This window comes from Pseudophryne corroboree, chromosome 1 (assembly GCF_028390025.1).
Source record: "Pseudophryne corroboree isolate aPseCor3 chromosome 1, aPseCor3.hap2, whole genome shotgun sequence".
NCBI classification, from domain to species: Eukaryota; Metazoa; Chordata; class Amphibia; order Anura; family Myobatrachidae; genus Pseudophryne; species Pseudophryne corroboree.
This window is the reverse complement of record NC_086444.1, coordinates 125,110,012-125,133,476: the sequence shown is the minus strand read 5'-3', so window position 1 is coordinate 125,133,476 and position 23,465 is coordinate 125,110,012. Positions and strand designations below refer to the sequence as shown.

At 43.5% G+C, this 23,465-nt stretch overlaps 1 protein-coding gene across 8 annotated transcripts in view; it reads left to right on the top strand.

The window, feature by feature from the left end:
* PDE4D (phosphodiesterase 4D) overlaps nucleotides 1–23,465 on the top strand; it is a 1,020,783-nt gene that overhangs the window by 867,069 nt on the left and 130,249 nt on the right. For all 8 annotated transcript variants that reach the window (XM_063962730.1, XM_063962764.1, XM_063962783.1 and 5 more), the window contains one exon: nucleotides 14,359–14,471. In XM_063962730.1, coding sequence (XP_063818800.1) covers nucleotides 14,359–14,471 — 113 coding nt within the window. The remainder of the gene's footprint in view (nucleotides 1–14,358; nucleotides 14,472–23,465) is intronic.

Sequence of the window (23,465 nt, the reverse complement as noted above, 5' to 3'; positions counted from 1 at the left end):
GAAGTGAGCCGGTGGAGAAGTTGCCCATAGCAACCAGGGCCGGCAACAGAAATCCTGGGGCCCGGTACACAAATATCTCTGGGGCCCCTGCAACCCCCTTTCACCCCCACCCCCATTTTAAAGCAGAGGGTGATTCACGATGCAGAGGGTCACACTACACGCTACAGGTCAGCCACAGGGACTGCCGGGACCCGGGGGTTACGGTTACTGCCACTGCCGGAAGCCCCCGCTGTACTATTACCTGCATCCATGTGTGGGCCAGGCATTATTATATTATGTTGCTAGTGCTCCCTACACCTTGGGGCCCAGTACGTGGGTACCCTTTGTACCCCACTGTCGCCAGGTCTGATAGCAACCAGTCAGCTGTTATGTATAATTTTATAGAATGAACTTGATAAATGTTACTTCAAAGCTGATAGGCAACTTTTCTACTGGCTCACTTCTCCACTCTTTTCACTGCTTCATGAATAGACCCCATATTTCTTTGGGTGTGGATCATGAGATCGACAGTGTCTAGGTCGACAGTCACTAGGTCAACAGGGTTGGAAGGTCGACATGTGCTAGGTTGACAGGTCAAAAGGTCGACATGAGTTTGTTTTTTTGGCGTCATTTTCTTCGTATAGTGACCGGGAACCCCAATTAGTTCACCGTGTCCCCTCGCATGGCTCGCTTCGCTCGCCATGCTTTGGGCAAGGTGCCTCGCTCCGCTACAGCTTCGCTTGGCATAGATAACGATCCACGTGGACTACGATTGGAACGGTAAAGTATGAAAAAGTTCAAAATTTTTTGAAAAACTCATGTCGACCTTTTGACCTGTCGACCTAACACATGTCGACTTAGAAACCCTTTCGACCTTCCAAACCTGTCGACCTAGTGACTGTTGACCTATAGTGGTCAACCTAAACATTGTCGACCTAGACAGTGTTGATCTTCAGACCGGATCCCATTTCTTTACAAAGACGCCTAATTATTTGACCTGTTGGGCCCTAATTTATCGATGAGAGGTTTGCGTGGCCAGCTAAGTGATACTGTAATTCAGCTGAGTGACTCCGCATAACACTGACACTCTTATGTAACTCTGTGTATGGATGTCCCAGTTCACCCGTACACGGTGGAACTTAATTTATTTATTAACAGTTTCTTATACAGTGCAGCATATTCCGTTGCGCTTTACAATTGGAACAACAGTAATAGAACAAAACTGGGAAAAAACAGACAGACATAGAGGTAGGAAGGTGCTGCTTACAATCTATAGGGAAATAGGCATTGATACACAAGGATAGGTGCTAACTATTGCATAATGGTCCGCCAGGTTGCTAGGTTCTTAATGGGTTGTATGATATGATCACCAAGCAAATGTTGGAAGACAAAATATGTGAGGTTATGTGGTCTGTACAGAGATGATGTAATTAGATAGGAAAGTATTGAAGGTTATTTGGGTGGGTCTGGAATTTGATAGGTTTGTCTGAAGAGGTGATTTTTCAGAGAATGTTTAAAGGTTTGGAAACTAGAGGAGAGTCTTAAGGGTATATTCAATTAGGGTCAGATCCATTCCGAAATGCATTTGTTGGAAAGGGATCCTACAAGGGCTATTCAAAGCCCATCTCAATTCGACTTTAAAAAAGTCGAATTGAGATGAGGGGGGAGAGCTGCGGGCAGACGGGGGACAACAGCGCTGCAGGAGGATGTGGCACAGCCACCAGACCTCACGGCAGCATCCACCCGGCTCCTGCAAGCGGGACCTCACTTGCTAGAGCCGGGTGGACGCTGCCGTGAGCGACGGCTATTACACATCCTCCTGCAGCGCTGTGTTGTAGCGCTACTGTCCCCCGTCTACCCGCGGCTCTCCCCCATCTGGCCGCGGCTCTCCCCCCTCTCCTCTTCTCAGGTCCCACATCTCAGTTCAACTTTTTTTTAAGTCGAACTGAGATGGTCGGAAACGGGGCCAAAACCTGCCGAATTTGGCCCCGTTTCCCCCCAGAAGTACACAAATCGGCAGCTATACCGCCGATTCACGTACTATTCTACAAGTCGAATTTCCCGACTTGTCGAATAAAAATGCTCGGGACTGAATAGGTCGGAACCCCTTCCGACCTGAAAAAGTTGAAAACTGCTGTCTTTTCGGCAAGACGTCAGTTTCAACCTTAATTGAATTATTGTGCGTGGGAGGGCATTCCACAAAGTCCTGTAATTCTGAGTGGGAACAAGTAATACGTATAGATTGATAAAGCTGATTGTATACCTTAGAACACAAGCTATTTACTAATATCGTGAAGTCGTAATGGCCGCTGTCCCTCGTGCACGTGCTACGCACTTCGTACGCTATTTGCGTACGAAGACCTCGCACGTGGTACGCAAGTTACGTACACACGCTGCGCTGTGAGTACGGAATACACACAGCGAGCGTACACACAGATAACCTTTTAAACCTTACACAGAGTATGCTTATACTGTAATTCTTATTGTTGAGATAATGCAATGATATAATACTGTTTAACCTTGGTCTGTAAGCTAGCTGTTTGAGCGATTGAGATGCTCAGCAACCCTTAATAACAAATGGTGAAACACACTCCTTGCTAAGGTTCCAACACCTTTACTAACAATATTTAGCTAACTAAAAGGGAAAAAAAACAGTTAACAGTTCATACACTACAGGCTAACATTAATATCTAACAGAATAACTAAACAGAAATATACACAATAGCGAACGATCGCAAACACAAATACATAGACTAAGAATGAATGGCTAACATTAAAACGGGTAACAAAGTGGCCAGAGAGAAACATACCATACGGGGAACACTCGCTAGCGCAACCGGATCCAGTCCTCCAATTATCAGAGATAAATGTTGATGAGAGAGAGTACTGGCCGGTCTGGGGACAGTGACCCTTATATACACAACATATAGTGTACTACAAAGGGCCCTACAATCTTATTGTTCATTGGACACAGGAATGTCTCTCCGCATTATAACAAAAGGTCATAGGTTAGTTTGAACAGGTGGGCTGTGACTATATCAAACTGCTCAGGTGGGAGGGAATCTCAGAATTCCCGCCGCATGGATAATGAACCGCAAATATAGTAAGGAGGAGCGATTAATCTTTACCTAACCAGCACCGGATTGTTCCTAATAAAATGTTCTTTAGTTAGGTACCAAACACCACTGCTCAAACCCTGTCTGACCCTTCGTATCATGCAAAGAGGAATTTCTCTGTCCAGCGACCAGTTACATTAAACAAACTTAGTCATTATTAAGGGGAACATTATCTATAAAACATACTATTTGGTTTTATTATTTAACGATTGAGTCGCCCGCTAGACGCACACAAACTCTACCGTAAATGCACATACCACGCGCTCGAGCGCATTGCCGAGGAGGCGCCATCACGCAGCTGCGAGTATCCGCACGCACGGGAGAGAATGTGCACGTGCAGCGGGCAAGCGCATGAGGTGAATATATGGCAACGTGTAGCATGATATTTTTCCGACTTTGACAAGATGAGAAACATAGATCTTGTGCAGAGCGGAGAGGTGTGGTTGAAAGGTATATTGAGATGAGTGAAGAGATGTATGATGGTGCAGTTTGGTTAATAACCTTGTATGTAAGTAAAAGTATTTTATATTGAATACGGTAAAATACCAGTAACCAATGGAGGGACTGACAGAGCAGATCAGCAGACGATGAACGTCTAGCGAGGAAGATTAACATTGCAGCTGCATTTAAAATGGATTGTAGTGGTGAGAGCCTATGTTTGGGAAGACCAGTAAGGAGACTATTGCAGTAATCAATGCGGGAGATGATGAGTGCATGGATTAGAGTTTCTGCAGTGTCTTGTGTAAGATAAGGGCGTATTTTGGATATGTTTTTTAGGTGCATGTAAAATGATTTAGAGACAGATTGAATGTGTGGAACAAAGGACAGTTCAGAGTCAAGGATGACACCTAGGCAGCGAGCTTGTGGGGTAGGGTGGATAGTCGCATTGTCAGCAGTTATGGAGATATCAGGTTGGTAAGTACTCTTGGCTGGTGGGAAAATAATTAATTCTGTTTTTGAAATGTTGAGTTTGAGGTGGCGAGATGACATCCAAGATGAAATGGCAGACAGGCATTCAGTGACACGAACCAATACAGATGGTGATAAATCTGGAGAGGATAGGTAGATTTGAGTATCATCAGCGTACAAATTATACTGAAATCCGAAGGAGCTGATTCGTTTACCAAGAGATGAGGTATAGATTGAGAAAAGCAGAGGACCTAAGACTGAACCTTGCGGTACTCCAACTGATAGAGGTAGAGAAGAGGAGGTGGAATCAGAGAAGTGAACACTGAAAGAGCAATTAGATAGGTAGGATGAGAACCAAGTTAGGGCTGTGTCCTGAAGATCTAGGGTTTGTAGTGTTTGTTTGAGAAGAGAGTGGTCAACAGTGTCAAAAGTAGCAGAGAGATCTAGAAGAATAAGACGTGTGTAATGGCCTTTCGATCTAGCAGTGACCAGATCGTTCACAACTTTGGTCAGTGACGTCTCTGTGGAGTGTTGGGCACGAAAGCCTGACTGAAGTAGGTCCAGTAGTTGTGGGAGTTAAGAAAGTGTGTGAGGCGAGTGTAAGCAAATCTCTCAAGTAGCTTGGAGGGGCATGGGAGCTGAGAGATGGGACGGTAGTTAGAGTGTTTGGGTCAGAATTGTGTTTTTTTCAGAATGGGAGTAATCACTGCATGTTTAAACAGAGAAGGAAAGATTACAGATTTTAGTTAAGGTTGAGATAAGCACAAAGTTGATCATGGATTTTCATCTCTGCATTAATGCACGTAAAAGATGGCCAGTCCCCAGCGATACTTTTCCCAGGCTAAAGGGACTAGGCAATGTTTCCGTGCCCACTTCCTGTCTGCTCAGATAAACAGCATCTTTGGCGGGTGTCTCCAAGGAGGTGGCACTGCCTGTGCTGCCCACTGTAGTTACCCCGTTCACATAAATTTACATTTTTTTGTGTATGGAAACATTGTCAAGAATTATTGCAAATATTTCTTCCGATATATAAAGCACATAAAATAAACATTCCGATATAAAGTACTAAAATACTGTTATGGAAAAGGGCAATTTTTTAGACAAAAATCACAAGCCTTATCATAGACTTACAGCTAAATATTCGTTGCTGTACTTGACTTTATACTGTAGTAGCCATTGCCTGGGCTTACATTTTCCAGTTATCAATGGGTTGGATGTATCTTTCAACAGATTAAAAATAAATAGCTGTTTAGTAGCTCTTCCAACACACCCAGTGTCACGTTTGTTAGTAGCCTTGATCCCCAGCTTGTCTTTCTGTTCAGTTTTATAATCCATTTTTCATTACGAGATGGGTTTAAAGTTTTCCTTCTGTTATCAAAGTTGCTATTCCAAGGCTTCTGGGTGCACAACATTTTTGTCTTCCCACCTCCATTTCTGTCACTTATTTTAGATCATTGAATTACTGTTATTTCTGCAGTTATTAACATTCATTAAAGTTTTCATCCAAATCCATCCAGAGGAAGGCCCAGAACAGGCTCCTGAGTCAAAGTTCTGCCTGGCACATTCGGTCGTGAGGTCGGACCGGGAACCTAATCCCCCTAAAATCTGGCCAGGATCCAACTGGATCACTTTGTGTTTGTTTCATTCCAATTGATGCAGGGGTGTCCGAATGCATAACCAGACAGAAAAACAGACCAATGAATGTTATATATTTGATGACTGGCCATATACTGCAGGATAAACATGCCGTTTATGGCCAGCTTCAATTTATAAAGACAATGAAGCAAAATATTTCAACACCATAATTGCCCATACAAATATTCAGTACTTTAATTCTGACTATAATTTTATAGATTACTGTAGGTTCCTGTTGCCTTCACTTTGCCCAACTGCTCTCTCTGCTTTCCCCAAAGCTTGGTCTGTTAGCCAGGGAACCTGGCATATACTGTATTTATCAAAAGCATGTAGATAAATAAAGCACTAACCAATCAGATCCTAACTGTCATTTTTCGAACACAGCCTGTAACACGAGAGTTGGAAGCTAATTGGTCAGTGCTTTATAGCTCCACACTATGTGGGTAATTTAGACCTGATCGCTGGGCAGCGATTTTTGCAGTCCTGCGATTGGATAGTCACCGCCTACAGGGGGAGTGTAATTTAGCTGTGCAAGTGTGCGAACGCATGTGTAGCAGAGCTGCACAAACTGATTTTGTGCAGTCTCTGCGCAGCCCAGGACTTAATCAGCCACTGCGAACACTTCAGCCTGTTCGGGGCCGGATTTGACGTCAGACACCCTCCCTTCCAACGTTTGGACACGCCTGCGTTTTTCCAGACACTCCTTGAAAATGATCAGTTGCCACCCACAGACGCCCTCTTCCTGTCAATCTCCTTGCGAACGCCCATGCGAATGGATCCTTTGCACAAACCTGTAGCTGACCGACGATCCCCGTTGCTGCGGTCCGTCGCGCCTGCGCATTGTGCATACGCATGCGCAGTACAGATCTGGTCGCAGGCTGTGAGAAAATGCCTAGCGATCAGGTCTGAATGGGCCCCTTTATTTCTCTCCCTACTTAGGTGATAAAACACCCCTGGGTAATTACCAATGTGCAGACTCTGGGTAGGCCCCCTCCTCTCCACGGTGCAATAGACTATAGCACTGTCTACTGCACATACGCAGATCTCTGGAAACATGGCGCCTACCATGTTCTGGATACTAATTACCAGTGCGCATGCGCAGTAGGCATTTTGGCTGTGATTTTTTTTCTGCGACTGCAGCGCGGAAGCAGGACTCCGGAAAGTTAAGTAATAAAACATGGGTGCAGTGTATGTGTGTTACCTCCTCTAATCCCCCACCCCACCCCACCCTCGGGACCCAGGAGCCAGTGTGTACTGCACACATTGCACCCATTATAGAAACACCAATGGAATTTCCCCCCTCCCTTTAGAATTTTATGTATAATACAGAATTTTACAAAATAATTTTTATTTGCTGTGTACATTATGCACGTGTCGCTGTATACTGATGGGGTGCCAACCAGGGCATTACTACTGAATGCAGCCTATAAGAGACCAGCCTGTCTTTTGGGTGCAGCTGGTAAATACTGCAATACAGAAGCAAATCCTTGAAAATAAATGATATGTATAGTTAATCTCCGGGAACAATATGGCTTAGATGGAAAGAGCATTGCAGTATTGTAAACACAGAATAAGTGGAGCTGTACCCTGTAACCTAGTGTACAGTTTCTTCTCCCAGACTGAGTCATAGGCAGGAAAATCTCCATATAATTGTTATGGAAATCACAGCAGCACAGTGTGTACATTGCGTATTAATGTCATTTTTACTCACAAATGTGGTATGTGAGTGTATACCTGAATAGTATTATGGTTTGTAAAAAGGCAATTGCAGTTCTTGTGCAGCCTACTAGTATACAAATATAGTCAGTTTGGGAAATTGCTACTAAGTGCTGCTTAACACTACCACTGTACATCTAGATACAGGGACATGTGAACGAGGCTGACGTTAGTTTCTTATCCGGCCAGCTTCTTATTCACTTCTTATTCATGCTCCAGTTTCTTATTCAGAACATGTTGTATTAAAATAAGATGGATCACTCAGTTAACATTCTATAAACAAACAAAAAAATGTCCCTTACAAAAAATGTCAATTGTATTTCGCCTGTGCCAAAAAAATTTGGCCATACCTCTCAACTGTCCCAATTTTCGCGGGACAGTCACATTTTTTTGGGCTGCAGTGTCCCGCAGTGGGGGCGGGAGGGACAGTTGGGAGGCTCACGTGAGTCCTGTCAGTCGCTGCATTAGCACAGCATCTATTCACGGGAGTCAGAGGGAGAGGGGGGCATGCCAGCAGCTCATAGAGTTCTGGGCATGCCCCCTCAATGATGAAATCAGGGGCGTGGCTTGTGATAGCGACATCCCTGCGAAGCTATGCCTTCTTTAATCGAGACCACTCCCCCTGTTCTAGTGCGGGCGCGGCTACGCCACGCAGACGTCCCGAGTTCCATTGCTGCAATGTTGGGAGGTATGTTTTGGGCATGGAATGGATTGGAAAAGTGGGCACATGTACCATATTGTACCATTTTGAATGAGTAGCTGTAGTTTTGCAAGGGTTAAATAGACTTGGGCCACAAATTTGACACCTGCAACCACAGACGGTGGTCACTTACATATTTTAGATTAAAAATCTTCCTTTACATTCCCATCCCGTCCTCTTCGCTCTGCTAATGCACGCCGGCTCTCCTGCCTACTGATTACTTCCTCCTACTCCTACCTCCAAGATTTTTCACGTGCTGCTCCATTTCTCTGGAATTCCCTACCTCTCCCCCTCAGACTCTCCACCTCTCTACAAAACTTCAAACGGGCTCTCAAGACCCACTTCTTCACCAAACCCAGCCAAATCTCATCCTAACCCTCTGTTCCACGCTCACTATGTACCCCGCCTGGCAGGGGGCCCAGCCTCATCCGCAGACGGGCGGCCCAGCCTTGACCACCGGCGGGAGGCCGAGCCTTCGGAGTCTGTCACTCTACCAACGGGGCGGGATACTAATTAATTCACCTGTGCTCAATCATTGATAACCTTAAAATCTAGACTATTGGGGTGATTTGAGGACCACATTTGGGAACTACTGGTGTAGTGGTTTGTTCTGCATTCTTAAAGCAAGTTTTAATCACCTATTTAAAATACAGGTAGAACCAAAATATTTAAAGGTTGAAACAATCTTATAGTAGTAGTTGTTTAAATTATCCCTTACATTGGGGATGCAGTTAAAATACCGGCTGTTGGGATCCTGGCATTTAGGAGACCGACACAAGAATCCCGACAGCCGGTACAATACTGACGCCCAGAATCCCTACCACCTCCTGGTATTCCCACTCGATTGGTGAGTCCACGGCATCAACCGAGTGGGAATATAACCTGTGGCAAGCGCAGCGAGCCGTCAGGTCCGAAGCGTGGCAACCGCAGCGAGCCCGGGAGGAGACTCGCTGCCTGAATTCCGCCAGGTTGGATGCCGCTGTCGGCATACTGACGGACGGCATCCCGTCTGCCGGGATATCATATGTATTCATTACATTGTATGCGCATAAAAATAGGAAAGAACCAGAAGCTCGATTTGCGTTTTGTGCAACATCTCTCTACTACATGTCCCTGATGAAACACGGCCCTATTGCGCAGAGTGAAACGTGTTCGACCACACCCCTTCTCTTGAACCCGTAACCCTGACTCCTGTAAGAAGCCGGCGCTCGAATGCAGGAACCTGTGTGTGAACACTGCGTTGCCGGGGAGAAACACCGCACAGCACCCCTGATATAGTTGGGTTTGGAGGAAGGGACCCGCTCACTACCACACCTCCGGACAAGGCACCCAACGCCAGCAAAACATAAGTGCCATCAGTGCTAACAAACATATCGCCAACCGAGATCAGAACATTAACTCTTCACCTACAGTGAATACCAGGCCTGGCCACAGTTTATTGCCATTTTGTTTTGGGGGAATGCAAAGAGGACTGAGGAACTCTTACTTTTGATTTTTAATTGCATTCTCATTTCTATTTAATTTTTATACAGCAGAATATTTTTGAAAAGCAAAGTATTATTAAATCATAGGAACCGGACAGTTCTCAATGTGTATTATTTGTTTACATATGTATGTTTATATGTGTAATTATAATTACCGTATTTCGGCCCCTCATTAACCCGTCATGTACTCTATATTTCCATGTGACCATCCTCCACTGTGTATGACACATTCCTTTTACTGTCACTACATCTAATAAGTATACTTCTATAGGAATTATCTTGTTGCACCCTAGGCTTTTTCTGATACTATAGTTACAGGAGGTGGTCATGAACAAAAGTGGAAGGAAGCAGCCAATTTCGCTACAATTACACCTACACACTACACATGCTGATGGCTTGTCGCATCAGGAATACCAGTGACTAGGACATCATAAACCTGAGGCAATATGTTGTAGTTAACTAAGGGACTCCGTTTACCAGTAAGGTGATCAGTTTCTGGTCCAGAAGAAGAAGTAAATGGGGTTTGGGAAAGGGGATCCTGCTATGACAGACTTGGCTGCAGCTGGTCTACAAAAGCCACGTTTCAGCATCCTACAGACATCCTCAGGGAATCCTCTGTGCGGACTTGAAGTAGCCCAGTAATTCGCAAGCGAGTGTGACCATTGATTTTTTTTGCAAAAACACCTCAAAAGCATTCCAACACCACATTAGTCTATGTTTCAGTACATTTATGAGTTAGTTTGTCATCGCTCTACATAGAAAACATACGAACAGTTTGGGTGTGTGAAATCATCGGGTTGTTGGGAAACCAAATGCTTTTGAACCGGGGCCCTGATGGAAATATATATATATATATATATATATATATACTGTGTATATATATATTAGACCTAAAGCGACACCAGTTGACCACCCTCTGTTGGTTTCGGGTGTCAGATTTGTGGCCCAATTTTATTTAACCCTTGCGAAAATACAGCTACTTATTCAAAATGGTAATATACAGGTGTGTCCACATACATCTTTGCTATATCCCGCCATGTATGGCTTGGTTTTGCATGCCATATACTCAGAGATTTAGCCATGTCTTGTGATTTTTCTTAATTTGCTTGTTTAATATGTTACTTTATACATATTCTATTATGGCAAACCAAAATTTTTAAATTCATCCACTCGCTGGTGAAAAACTGCTTAGCCGTGTTTTGCATGTTGTGCCAAATTTGTAAAAAAGCAAAGATGTAAGTGGACACATCTGTATGATGACTTTGCCCACTTTGACAGCCTAATTCATGACCAAAAGTTTGTTGAGCCAGGTAAAATACAAGTGGGTTATATGTTAGTCATCACCCTCTGTTGGTTTTAAGTGTCAAATTTGTGGCTCAAGTCCATTTAACCCTTGCAATACTACAGCTACTTCTTAAAATTAGTAGATATGCCCTCTACAATACAATTGAAATTGGTGTAAGGCAGTGGTTCTCAAACTTATTTTAATCACAGCGTCCTAAAGCATCCCACATTTTTTAATGGCAGCCCTAGGCAAAAAGTTTCTTATTGAGAAATGTAGAAAACAATATTCAATTAAGTAAATTATGTTTGTGCAGATGGAGCCCTGCTCATCTATCCCTTTAGTAGGATTAATTGAGCCAGGGCAGTCGGACTTAATCCTTTGCTGTAAGGACTTAATCCCCTGCTGTATTGTACTCTCTGTATTGTATTGCAGCTGAGAACAATAGATGAAAGGTGTATGCTAATAAGCCTTGGTGCACCTAGACGCAGGAGAAAAGGCTAGATGAGCTAGGCTCCATCTGTATGTCATCCTTAGGTCACATATTTCATGATTGACAGCCACAAGCACTGTTTTTGCCTATTACATTGACCATAAATAATTTGAAGTGGTCCTGGATTACCAACTCAGGGCACCCTTGCAAGAGCCTCGCGGCACCCCAGGATGCCACGGCACACAGTTTGAGAACCATTGGTGTAAGACATATGATTTCTGTTTCTACAATGTTAACTGAGTGATCCAACTTGAATTAATTGTTTTAATACAACATGTTCTGAATAAGAAGCTGGAGCATGAATAATACCCCTTTCACACCGCACAAATAACCCGGTATCGACTCGGCATATTGCCGAGTCGACACTGGTCGGCGTGCGGTGTGAAAGGGGCATAGCCGAAATCGTGGGTCGCCTGACCCGGCAATTCAACCCGGGAATAAAGCAGTGTTATACCCGGGTTGAATTACCGGGTCAATGGCTGCGTAAACGGGCTCCCGGGTCGATGCGTCCCGGGACCCGTTTACTACAGCAGGGAGAGGCGGCGCGGAGATGATCTCATCTCCCAGCTCTGCCCCCGCCGCCCCCCGCTGCAATGGCAACCTGCCCGACATATTGCTGGGTCGGGGAAGCCTGCAGCAGCTGCCAATGCCGGATCCCACCCGGGAAGGACCCGTTTCCAATTCCCGGGTGGGATCCGGCATTGGCAGTGTGAAAGGGGTATAAGAAGTGTATAAGAAGCTGGCCGAATAAGAAGCTAACTTCAGCCTTGTGACATGTGATGTGTTTATCATCTTGATGGCTGTGTGGATATCTAGGAACAGTTAAACATATCAGCCTAGGGCCGGACTGACCCACAGGGATACCCCTGGAAACCCCTGTTGTACCCCACTGACTGGTGGCCCAGCCCTTCCTCTAGCAATCAGATTCCAGATTGTGCACTTATATACATTATACTTACAGTATGTTACCAGTGGCGGAACTTGTGAGTGGTTGGCCCTGGTGCAAAAATATAATTTGGCCCCCTCTTCCACCCTAACCCAAGTTCACAACATGCCACATGGCAGTGGGTGACAGGGAGAGGTAGACGGTGACTTTGTAAGGCAAGGGGAGACAGAGGTTGACATATAGAGGCAAATGGTGACAACGGAAGGCAGGGGGTGACAGCGCAAGACAGGGGGACAATGTCCTGTGCGGTGCAGAGAACATGTGACTTGGCCTCTGCTCTGTCTGTGACAGGGGCCCCCACCACTTGTGTTTTCCTCTGTTTGACACTTGGTCAGGCAGACCCTGACAGTGCCAGTCATACTGGTTGTGGCTGTCTGTTAATTAGAGGCAGTATGTGCCTGTAATCATCAGCACTGATAGGTGTCAGGACTCCTCTATCAGTCCGGCACATATAAGGGGCAGGTCCCTCAGACACTGGGCCACGGGAGAACTCATTGCTGGTCTGGGCAGCAGTGGGCCCCTTAGTCCTCAGGGGCATGTGTTGCATCGATAGTAGTTCCGCGCCTGTATGTTACATTGTACTGCACATGACTATGGTGTATTTTCTACAGTGCATTGCTGTTATTAATCTGGTACATTATAATGCATACACTAGCAGTATTTACAGTATTATATATATTTATCATGGGGCCCAGACCATACACTCACTAATGGTTAGCCAAGCCTCTAAGCATGGGCTCCTACCACTGTATTCCCCTGGTGGGCCTACCATGCCCCAGTCCGACACTGTATCAGCCTACACAGTTCTTATTTCATCTTCATAATTTTTATACGTGCATTGTAAGCTTTTATGGCCCATTAATATTGTTCTTTTGCGTTGCCATTGTCCTCTGTTAAATCACTTTATGTGAGGTATGTAACAGGTGGATCTGAAACTGTTGTGGAACTACAAGTCCAAGCTAGACGTCCGAGCCACAGGCTGTTCCTCCTGATTCTGTAACACGATGACAGTCATAGTAATGAATTCAGTCCATGTAATAACCTGTTTTTTTGTGTATACAATATGCAGGATTAGATACAGTATACGGAATCAGAGTAATGAGGCGTATGTTTTACACTGCATTCTCCTGTTACACTTTGAAACATCTTTCTGGCAGAAAATCCCTGTTGCAATTCAGTATATTGTTTTGCTATTAGTGTTGTTGTTATTTAGAGCATGTGATACTGTGCAGCAAACACTGACTGGGACGTGCTGTAGTAGTCAGAGAAATTTGTGTTGTATTTTATATGTATATTGTATTAATAATGCTACACTGTATATCCCAGGCAGAGGTCTAGCCCAGCAACAGGGAGCAGTAGCTTGCAGTGGTAATGACAGGCTCTCTGCAGTGTGTGCTGGGGATCCAGCTGTCTGCTCCATGCCAGGATTTCCCTCCCTCCCCCATACTCAGTGCAGCTTTTGGTTTTGGTTCAAAGGAAGCGGCAGGCTCCCTTAGCTGGATGAGAATGAGGATGTCACATTGGAGCCTGGATACTCAGCAGCAGCAGCAGGACTAGACCAGGACTCCCCTCCTCACTCTCCCCAATCCATGTGGTGCTATGGATAGCTTTGTGCTCCAAGACATTGCAGAGGAGGGACCAGCAGACATGCCCATCACTGCTGCCAGCTGATTCATGTTGCATTAAGCAGCTCCAGTACTGCAGGCAGGAGAAGGGAGGACAGGGATCCTGTCATAGACATTTGCACCTTGGCTTTTTATGACTCCCCAGCTTGGAAGATAAGAGCCCTTATCCTGGAGAATTACCCTGTGACACAGGGCGCAGGCCTTTTATGGCTAATGGGATTTCTTAGCACAGGCTAGAGGAGCAGGGACTGTCACCCGCAGGCTGGACTGGTGGATTTACAGGGCACTTGCCAGTCAGTGGCTGGGACTTTTTTCTCTCCAGAGTGTTTTTTGTAACATTATGAAGGATCCCTCATGTATGAACACTGGTCATGCGAGCATGGCAGTGTATGGCAGAATGGACCCTCTGGAATTTGATGTTAGCCCAGTGAAACGTTTGAAAACTCAGTATCCTTTCCCCTATCTCTTCGCAGAGGAGGCCTACCAAAAACTGGCCAGCGAGACCCTGGAGGAGCTGGACTGGTGCTTGGACCAGCTGGAGACCTTACAAACCAGGCACTCCGTTAGTGAGATGGCCTCAAATAAGGTAAGACCACCTACCTGTTCTGCAGATAACTGGGGGATAAGGGGTGGGGTGTTTTTTTTATTTATTTGTTGTTGTTGTTTTTTTTATTTTGCATTGGAAAAGTGAGTTCTCTGGTGTGTATCGGTAGTGCAAGGGTTAATAATGCTGTACACCGTGCAGGCAGCCAGCAGTGGAACGGAGGTGTTGCAGCCATGCATCCCGGGCCACCTCTGTCTTGTGAGGGGTTAATGATCTCCTTGTAGTTTGGTAACAGAGGTTAAATGCTCATGGGGGTGAAATGTGTTTGGAGTGAGACCCCAGGGCATTTTCTGATGCCCAATGTCACACTAAATGCATTCTTTGTGTTTTTCTGACGTGACATTTGTGTATGTCACTTATTTGCCTAGAGATGCTAGATTTCCTAGCGCATGTTTCCAGGGGGCTTTTACATTATAATGTAAACAGTCGGCTTCTTAATACAGATGACACATTTTGGATTCACCAGCGACTTAAACAAGCCAAGTGCATATGTGCCTATGAATGTAGTGCCACTGCATGTAATAATGTTGTGACTGTTGCTATGACTCATGCAGCTGGTTCTAGGTCCCATCAAACAAGCATGATGTGTGAGTATCATGAAGAACGCGGATGCCTATTCTAGAGCCTGATCAGATTATATGCAGGATGGGTGTCCAGCGGCATGGCGTAGGAAACGGGTTACATTGCTGGCCATTTGTAGTGCTTTGCTGTTAGCTAAGCTGCATGCTAGTATATTATGTTGTTTACATTATTTGGGGGGGATCTATGGGACATGGAAACATTGGTAAAAATAGGATTTCTTGTTGCATTAACATAACCGTTGTAATCAACATAGTTAAAAGGATAAACTATATCTACCCTCTCCTATACCTGCCTCCATACTTTAGCCACTTTGCTAAACTTATTTAGCATGCTATATACATTTAATACAGCACATGTATGTATGTACTAACTAAGCTGCACTTAAAGAACAATACGACCAATGCACATTCTTTTTTCTATCTATCCGAATGTTCATGTTTGGCCTGGCAGCCAAGAGCAGGGTTGTGGGGATAAAGAGGTTAATGAATGTCAGTCCCGTTTCACACGCCAGCAGTGTGATAAACCCCTTACATATTTATACTTCCACTTGAACTAGTTTACATTCAGAGAAAGTAAAGTTACCTGCAGATGTATTACAGAGGATCATAGAACATGTTAATGTACTGTACATGGCATCAGGCTTGTCTGATAGACGATGACGCTAAAATGTCAGTTGGGCCATAAGCAAATGTATTAGTGAAAAATTGCATCAAGATAATAATAGGTTTTTATAAGATTTTTCCAGCACGTTTATGTTGGCTGGATTCATCTTCATTTGCATATTGTGGCAATTTGTTGTCATTTGTTTTGTTGTCATTAGTAAACCTTTAATGTGGAAGTAGAGAACACTTATGCCTTAGTCCAGGTCTAAGCTGATTACAGTTCATCTCTCATTATAGCATTTAAGCCATAAGCCTTCCATATGCTTTATGTAATGTTGTTGCAACATCAATAAAGGGTTTTGAAGAATATGGATTTTAATGCATGTGTTTGTTATGAATCTCCGAATATACTACTGTGCGTCACACTTGTGTATGTGTGTTCTAGACCAGCAGTGGAGCTCCACTTGTGTTCTTAGTATATAGGAAGCTATACGTTGTATATATAAAAGTATTTTTATTATATATATATTTATATAAATGCATTACGTTTACATTATATTTATCGATTTATGCGTATATAATATGTTCATGAAGGTAAAATGTGTTTTTACATTCTGGTTATAATATATTTTTAAATATTTTATTGCATTTTTTATTTCTTTCTTTGGCTAGACACTACATAATGGGCTACGCAGTTGCAAGCCCTTTATTTTTCCATTTGCAGATATTGACATTGTTTATGTACTCAGTGTGCATTTATAAAGGATAAATCAACATTTCTGCAGATGTTCTGAAAACATGCCCTGTACCTTGACTGCTGAGATGTTTGGTCACCTTAACGTTCTTGGATGTGGGAGCTTTGTGTGTTGAGAGACGGGAGCTCCCGTGTTAATTCTAATGTGAAGGTCACTTGCTATGAAACCACACCCACTGTTACATCAGTAAATTGATATTACAGTCACACACTTAAGTGAGCGTCCATTTTCCTATTTCAAGGCCTTCACAGCTCTTTATTATTTCGGATTTCTTTGTTGTTGCTATGACATTTACGATGAAATGCAGATAAGTGTCTTGGTCTTCAGCCATTGCTCATTTCAGAGTGTGCGTGATAACGCATTGGCTCATCTATTAGGCAACCTAGGCTTCCACCTAGATCCTATTGATCAATGAGGGGACCAGATTACTGTAACCTTAATATGTGTTCTTTTTATTTTACAAACCGAGTATGTTTGACAGATCTAGAATGTTGCCTCGTGCCCCATTGGGTCTTATTCAGGCTTACCTGTTTCTGTTCTGCAGCAATGTCCTGTCTTGCCACCCATTTTTCTTGCTTCAGTTAAAAAGATAATAAAACTTCTGTTAAACAATGTAATAAATTGGATGCAAATTTTATGGCAGGCACATTGGTTGCAGCCTCGTGAATATTAATCAGTTCATTGGAAAATGAATACTCGATCCTAATGGAATAATAGGATAAATATTCCATGTCTTGTCAATGTATAATTTTGCAAACTCTGAATCTATGTCTATGGCATGTCATTTCTTAGAAATATGCATTCTTTTTGTGTGATTGTACAGTAAATGTATTTTCCAGAAGTGCAAGTCGAAGTTGCAAAATAAGTTCCCTTTAAGCCAGGGTTTCCCAAAGTTGGTTCTCAAGGAACCCTAACAGTCCAGGATTTAAGACTATCCATACTTGTGCACAGATGGTATAATCAAACTGACTGAAGTACTAATCAAGTCACCTGTGCTTAAGCATAGATATCCTTAAAACCTGGACTGATAGAGGTCCTCGAGAGTAGATATTGGGAACCACTGCCTTAAAAGAATAAAACAGATCTCAATCTAATCATTAGGCGATATAACTGAACGATATGAACGTTCAGGTCGCTTATACATGCAGGCCAATATGGACAATCTCGGCCATATTAGCATGCATTGCTACGGTGCCGGGTGACTGGGGGAGTGAAGAAACGTCCCCCCCCCCTCCAGCCGCCGGGTCGCCCATTGGCCGTATCGGCCGTCAGGCATATCGCCTAATGTGTAGGGCTCTTAAGGATCCAGTTTCATTACTCGCTTTGCCCCCCTCATAAATCAGGGAACACCTCTGTATAATGCTTCTTAAGGCCCGTACACACTAGTCGATATATCGGCCGTTCTCTTGAACGGCCGATACATCGCGGGACCGTCGGCCAGTGTGTACGGGCGAAACGTCTGTGAACTCCGTCGTTCACAGACGTATCGCGTCGGCCGCGCAGCACAGCGACGGCCAATATATCTACCGATATATTGGCGTGTCGCTGTGTGTGTGTACGGACGACCGCCCGTACACATGCTGCGGCGGCCGGCGGTGATTGACAGGTGAACTGGGCGGGCGCCCGCCCGGCCGCCCAGTTCATGACGTCAGTCCCCCGACGGATCGGGCAGTGTGTATGCACAGCACACTGCCCGATCCGTACATAGATATATCTGCAGATCAATTGATCTGCAGATATATCTACTAGTGTGTACCCACCTTTAGACTTAATGTAATGCAATAGCACACACAAGCAGCTTCTGCTGATTAAAATGATATACAGGAAAAAACAATGTGTTCCCTAATGCACACCGAGTGAAAAATATTACTACATAATAGTCAGATAATTATCTGACTATTATGTAGTAATATTTTTCACTCGATGTGCATTAGGGAACACATTGTTTTTTCCTACACAGAATTACCCCTCCCCTTTTAGCACCTGAGTGACATCACAATCTGATTGAGCAGCTTACCATTTTGTGCATAAAATGATATACAGCATGCCTATATTCTGTGTGTAACTGCAACTGTATTTGCATACAAAATGCTATGCTAGAGTGTTTTCCTAGAAAACACTGTAAAGTTTAATTTCGGATGCAGATAGAGCCGCTATTACAAACAGAGGCCCTCATTCCGAGTTGATCGCTCGCAAGGCGAATTTAGCAGAGTTGCTCACGCTAAGCCTACGCCTACTGGGAGTGTATCTTAGCTTCTTAAAATTGCGACCGATGTATTCGCAATATTGCGATTACAAACTACTTAGCAGTTTCAGAGTAGCTTCAGACTTACTCGGCATCTGCGTTCAATTCAGTGCTTGTCGTTCCTGGTTTGACGTCATAAACACACCCAGCGTTCGCCCAGACACTCCCCCGTTTCTCCGGCCACTCCTGCGTTTTTTCCGGAAACGGTAGCGTTTTTATCCACACGCCCCGAAAACGCCGTGTTTCCGCCCAGTAACACCCATTTCCTGTCAATCACACTACGTTCGCCAGAGCGAAGAAAAAGCCGTGAGTAAAAATACTATCTTCATTGTAAAATTACTTGGCGCAGTCGCAGTGCGAATATTGCGCATGCGTACTAAGCGGAATTTCACTGCGATGCGAAGAAAATTACCGAGCGAACGACTCGGAATGAGGGCCAGAATATATGCACGCTGCATATAATTTTAATCAGCAGAAGCTGCTTGTGCATCCTATTGCATTAATTTGCGTCTATGACGCATTTTCGCTGCAAAAGATGCAAAAAAAGACGTTCTGCGCTACCAAGTCCCGCCACGGCATGGCGCAACTTTAATGGCTGTTTAGCGTGACTGCAGCAAGGATGAAAGAGGACACATCTGTACATTGGGACAGATGACGTAAGCCTGAAGAAGGGATAAAGACGTGATAAGCGCAAGGTGAAAACGCACCAGCCAATCATTACGGTTTTGAAAAATTACAGTTAGGAGCTGACTGGCTGGTGCGTTATCACCTTGCGTTTATCACTGCTTTATCACTTCTTTATCCCTTCTCCAGGCTTAATACATCTGCCCCATTGATATAACATTGTTGCAGCTCTATGCTATCAGCTGTTCTCAAAGTGTCAGCTGATTGTTTAAATCTTGTTCTTAACTATGCAGCCTCTGAACAACATACAGTATGTACAAATGCCAGTGTCACTGCAAATACAATGTGAGTATGATTGATATACAAAGAAATCTAGCTCTTCTATCAAGCTGCTGATCCGATCTTCCATCAGCCCATAATTCATGGATCAGGCCTATAATTGCAGAATGTATACCTGGCTTTAGAGTGGAGGGCAGCAGGCAGACCTCTAAAATTGACCCGCTGAGGCAGGTGAAAAAAATTCCTGATAACTGCCTGCTTCGGGACGCGGGAAATCAATTAGCCTGCGGTAATCTAACGTGGCTAATTGAATTCCCCTCATAGTTTTTTTTTTTTTTTTTTTAATGTATTCTTTCAACGTAGTACTGAGATGAAGGGTCATATGCAGGACTTTTAGAGGTATAAAGGCTCCTCCTATTGACTAAGGGGATATGAATTTAAATCGAAATGTCTACTTGTAAACCTGTAAACTTATATCTATCCGATAATGAGTATATATAGTGTGTGTGTGTGTGTGTGTGTGTGTGTGTGTGTGTGTGTGTGTTTATGTATGTGTATGTGTGTGTGTGTGTGTGTGTGTGTGTGTGTGTGTGTATATATATATATATATATATATATATATATATATATAAATATGTGTGTGTGTATATATATATATATATATAAATATATATATATATATATATATATAGTTAGTCGGCCTGGGTCGTGAAGGGCCTACCTGGAGAATGCTGTGGTAAGGACCTAGGATTAGGGGTATGGCCAGTCTCCAGAGGGGGTGTGGCCAGTTGCCACAGAGGTTTTGCTAACCATTATAGGGAGCATGGTCTGTGCCTTTTGATAAATATATAGCAAATACTGCTAGGGCGTGCATGATAATATTACAGATTAATAACAGCATAACAGCAATGCTCAGTAGAAAATACACCTTAGTTCTGTACAGTATAAGGTAACATGTGAAAAAAGTATAACTCAGGTGCCCAGTCTGGAACCTGATTCCTACAGGAGGTGAGGCCCAAAGGGGTACAGGGGAAACTCCCAGTCCAGCCCTGTATATAGTGTGTGTGTGTGTGTGTGTGTGTGTGTGTGTGTGTGTGTGTGTGTGTGTGTGTGTGTGTGTGTGTGTGTGTGTGTGTACCCAGCGTTGCCCACCAACATTTTAAAAATAATAGTTTAGCAGCTCTTCCAACACACCCATGAGGTGGCTGTCCAGTATGATTTTAATTTTTGAGGTGTTACCAGTAGCCCTGATCCCCAGCTTTCCTTTCTGTTACGTTTTATAATCACTTTTACGTTGCGAGATGGATCTAAAGTTTTCCTTCCCCGGCGCCGGCGGGGCAGTGACGGGGGGAGTGAAGTTTCACCCGGCTCAATAGCAGTGCAGGCAAATATGGACGAGATCGTCCATATTGGCCTGCATGCACAAGCGACGGGGCACCAGCGATGAACGAGCGCGGGGCCGCGCATCGTTTATTGCTGGTGCCTCCACACTGAAAGATATGAACGGTATCTCGTTCATTAATGAACGAGATCGTTCATATCTTTCAGTATTATCACCCAGTGTGTAGGGCCCATAAGGCTTTTGGGTACACAATATTTTTCTGTATTTCCTCCACCATTTCTGTCAGTTTAGTTTAACGATTTATAGTTATGTCAGGTCATTGAATTATGGTTATTTCTGTCAGTTATTACAGTTCATTAAAGTTTTCCTTCAAACCCATCCAGTGGAAGGCTCAGAAAAGGCTTGCTGGGGTAAATTTACTAAAAGTCGATTTGGGTTGATTTTTTTTATATTTGTGTTTCAGGGTCTAAATCGTACATTTACTAACAGATGATTTTTGAAATCCTTTAAAAAAAAGTAAAGTAAAAAAAACATGTTAGTAAATGTGGTGTTTAGGGATTGATTTACTACAAATCAATCTGGGTCGTTTTTGTTGTTGTTGATGTTTGGTCGATTTTGTATTTCGGGGGCTAAATTCCACATTTACTAACAGATGATTTAAAAAAAATTATTTAATCAATGAATGTCAAAAATCATCTTAGTAATTGTGTGATTTAGACCCTTAATAACAAAATCGATCAAAAATCGACAAACATTGGGCAAAATCGACTTTTAGTAAATATACCCCTCCCCCCGTGTGAAAATTTGGGCATACACAAATGGGAGGTCCGACTATGACCTCAACCCTTTAGTGTGTCTTCTTGGATCCAATATTATCACTCTGTGATGTTTTCATCCAAATCCATCCATTGGAAGGCCCAGAACAGACTCACCGGGTCAAAGTTCTGTCTAATAATAGGAGGTCCAACCAGGACCCCAATCCCCTATTTTGTCTCTAGGGATCCAATATTACCACTCTGTGAAATTTTTCATCCAAATCAATCAAGTGAGAAGTCCACAACAGGCTCCCTGGGTCAAAGTCATGCCCAGCGTACTCCAACAGGAGGTCTGACCAGGACCCTAACACCCCTAAAACTTGTCCAGGATTCAACTGGACAATCTCGGATTGGTTTCATCCCCATTGGTGCAGGGGTGTCCGAATGTGTAACTGGACAGACAAACAAACAAACAAACAAACAAACCAATTAATATTTATACTATCTGTCTGTCTATCTATCTATCTATCTATCTATCTATCTATCTATCTATCTATCTTACAGTAGTGTAATGATTATGCTACATCTTTAAGTACTGTAGAAGATCACACTGAAGTGAGAACTTTAGTATTGACCTTTTAGTTCTAGCAACCCTGCCAGACAGTAACATCATAGGTTATTGCAAGTGGGTTACTTAGTGACATATCCAATGCAAAATGTCAACAGTCACCATTTTACAGCCTTCAAAATGTGTAGCAGCACCACGCCAGCTCGGTACCCAGTTCTCCAACAGAACTAAAAAAAGGAAAATTTAGTAAAAGCTAGCCAGGAATTAATTACATAAATGTTTTTGTTGTAAAGTATTACTAATATGAAGTCAGTTACAGACCACAGGATCCACCTTTTTGAAATGATTGGGGGAGTTCATGTTCTCCACCCAACTCCACTGGTCTGGAAAATTCCATAATTAGTGGCAATTCATTACTGGGTTCGTTGAAGCATTTTGCAGAACAGGAACCTATGTTATAGTCTGTGTAATAGCTGGTAGACCGTTTAGTTCAAATCTTACTGTAGGTTAATTACTAAGTCAGTAGTTATCCCACCGGCTTCCACAGGGTCAGCGGGATGTGAGTGGAAAGAGAAATATAGATGCAGTCACTCTCGTCTTTGCTGCGTCGTGTACACATGTACGCACACTTTGCGGCATGCAACTATTCATGGCATAGCGCAATTAGTTGTCGGTGTTATTGCACCATGCATTCTCTGTGGGTGCAAAGGTTAAAGAGGTCAGATTTCAGGGAATACTTGAAGGCTTGGAGACTAAAGTCTTATTTTATACAAAAAGGCATTCCACAGAGTGGGTGCAGCCCAAACAAAAGCCTTGTAATCATGAATGGGAGCAGGTAATGCTCGTGGATGAGTGCTGCAGATAATTGTTTTAATACTCAGCTTCATTATGATTTCTTTATAAACATCACATAGAAATACAGCACATAATATAAATTCACAATACCCTTACTGGAATAAGGGTAGTAATAATTACATACCACACAGGACATCTTCTGCTTCCACACACTCCACACTCTCCGGAGAAGCTTCGCAAACTAGAATTGTGTCTGTATTCGGACTGGTGGACTACAAAATCTAAATATACAAACTGTACAAATTCATGAACATCGGTGGAAAGTTCAAACTTCTAACTCTGACCACCTAAGAAACATCTTTTCCATCAAATTAAACATCTTTGTTATTCTACAACTAAGCAAGGTTTAACTTCCTTTATGATGTTAAT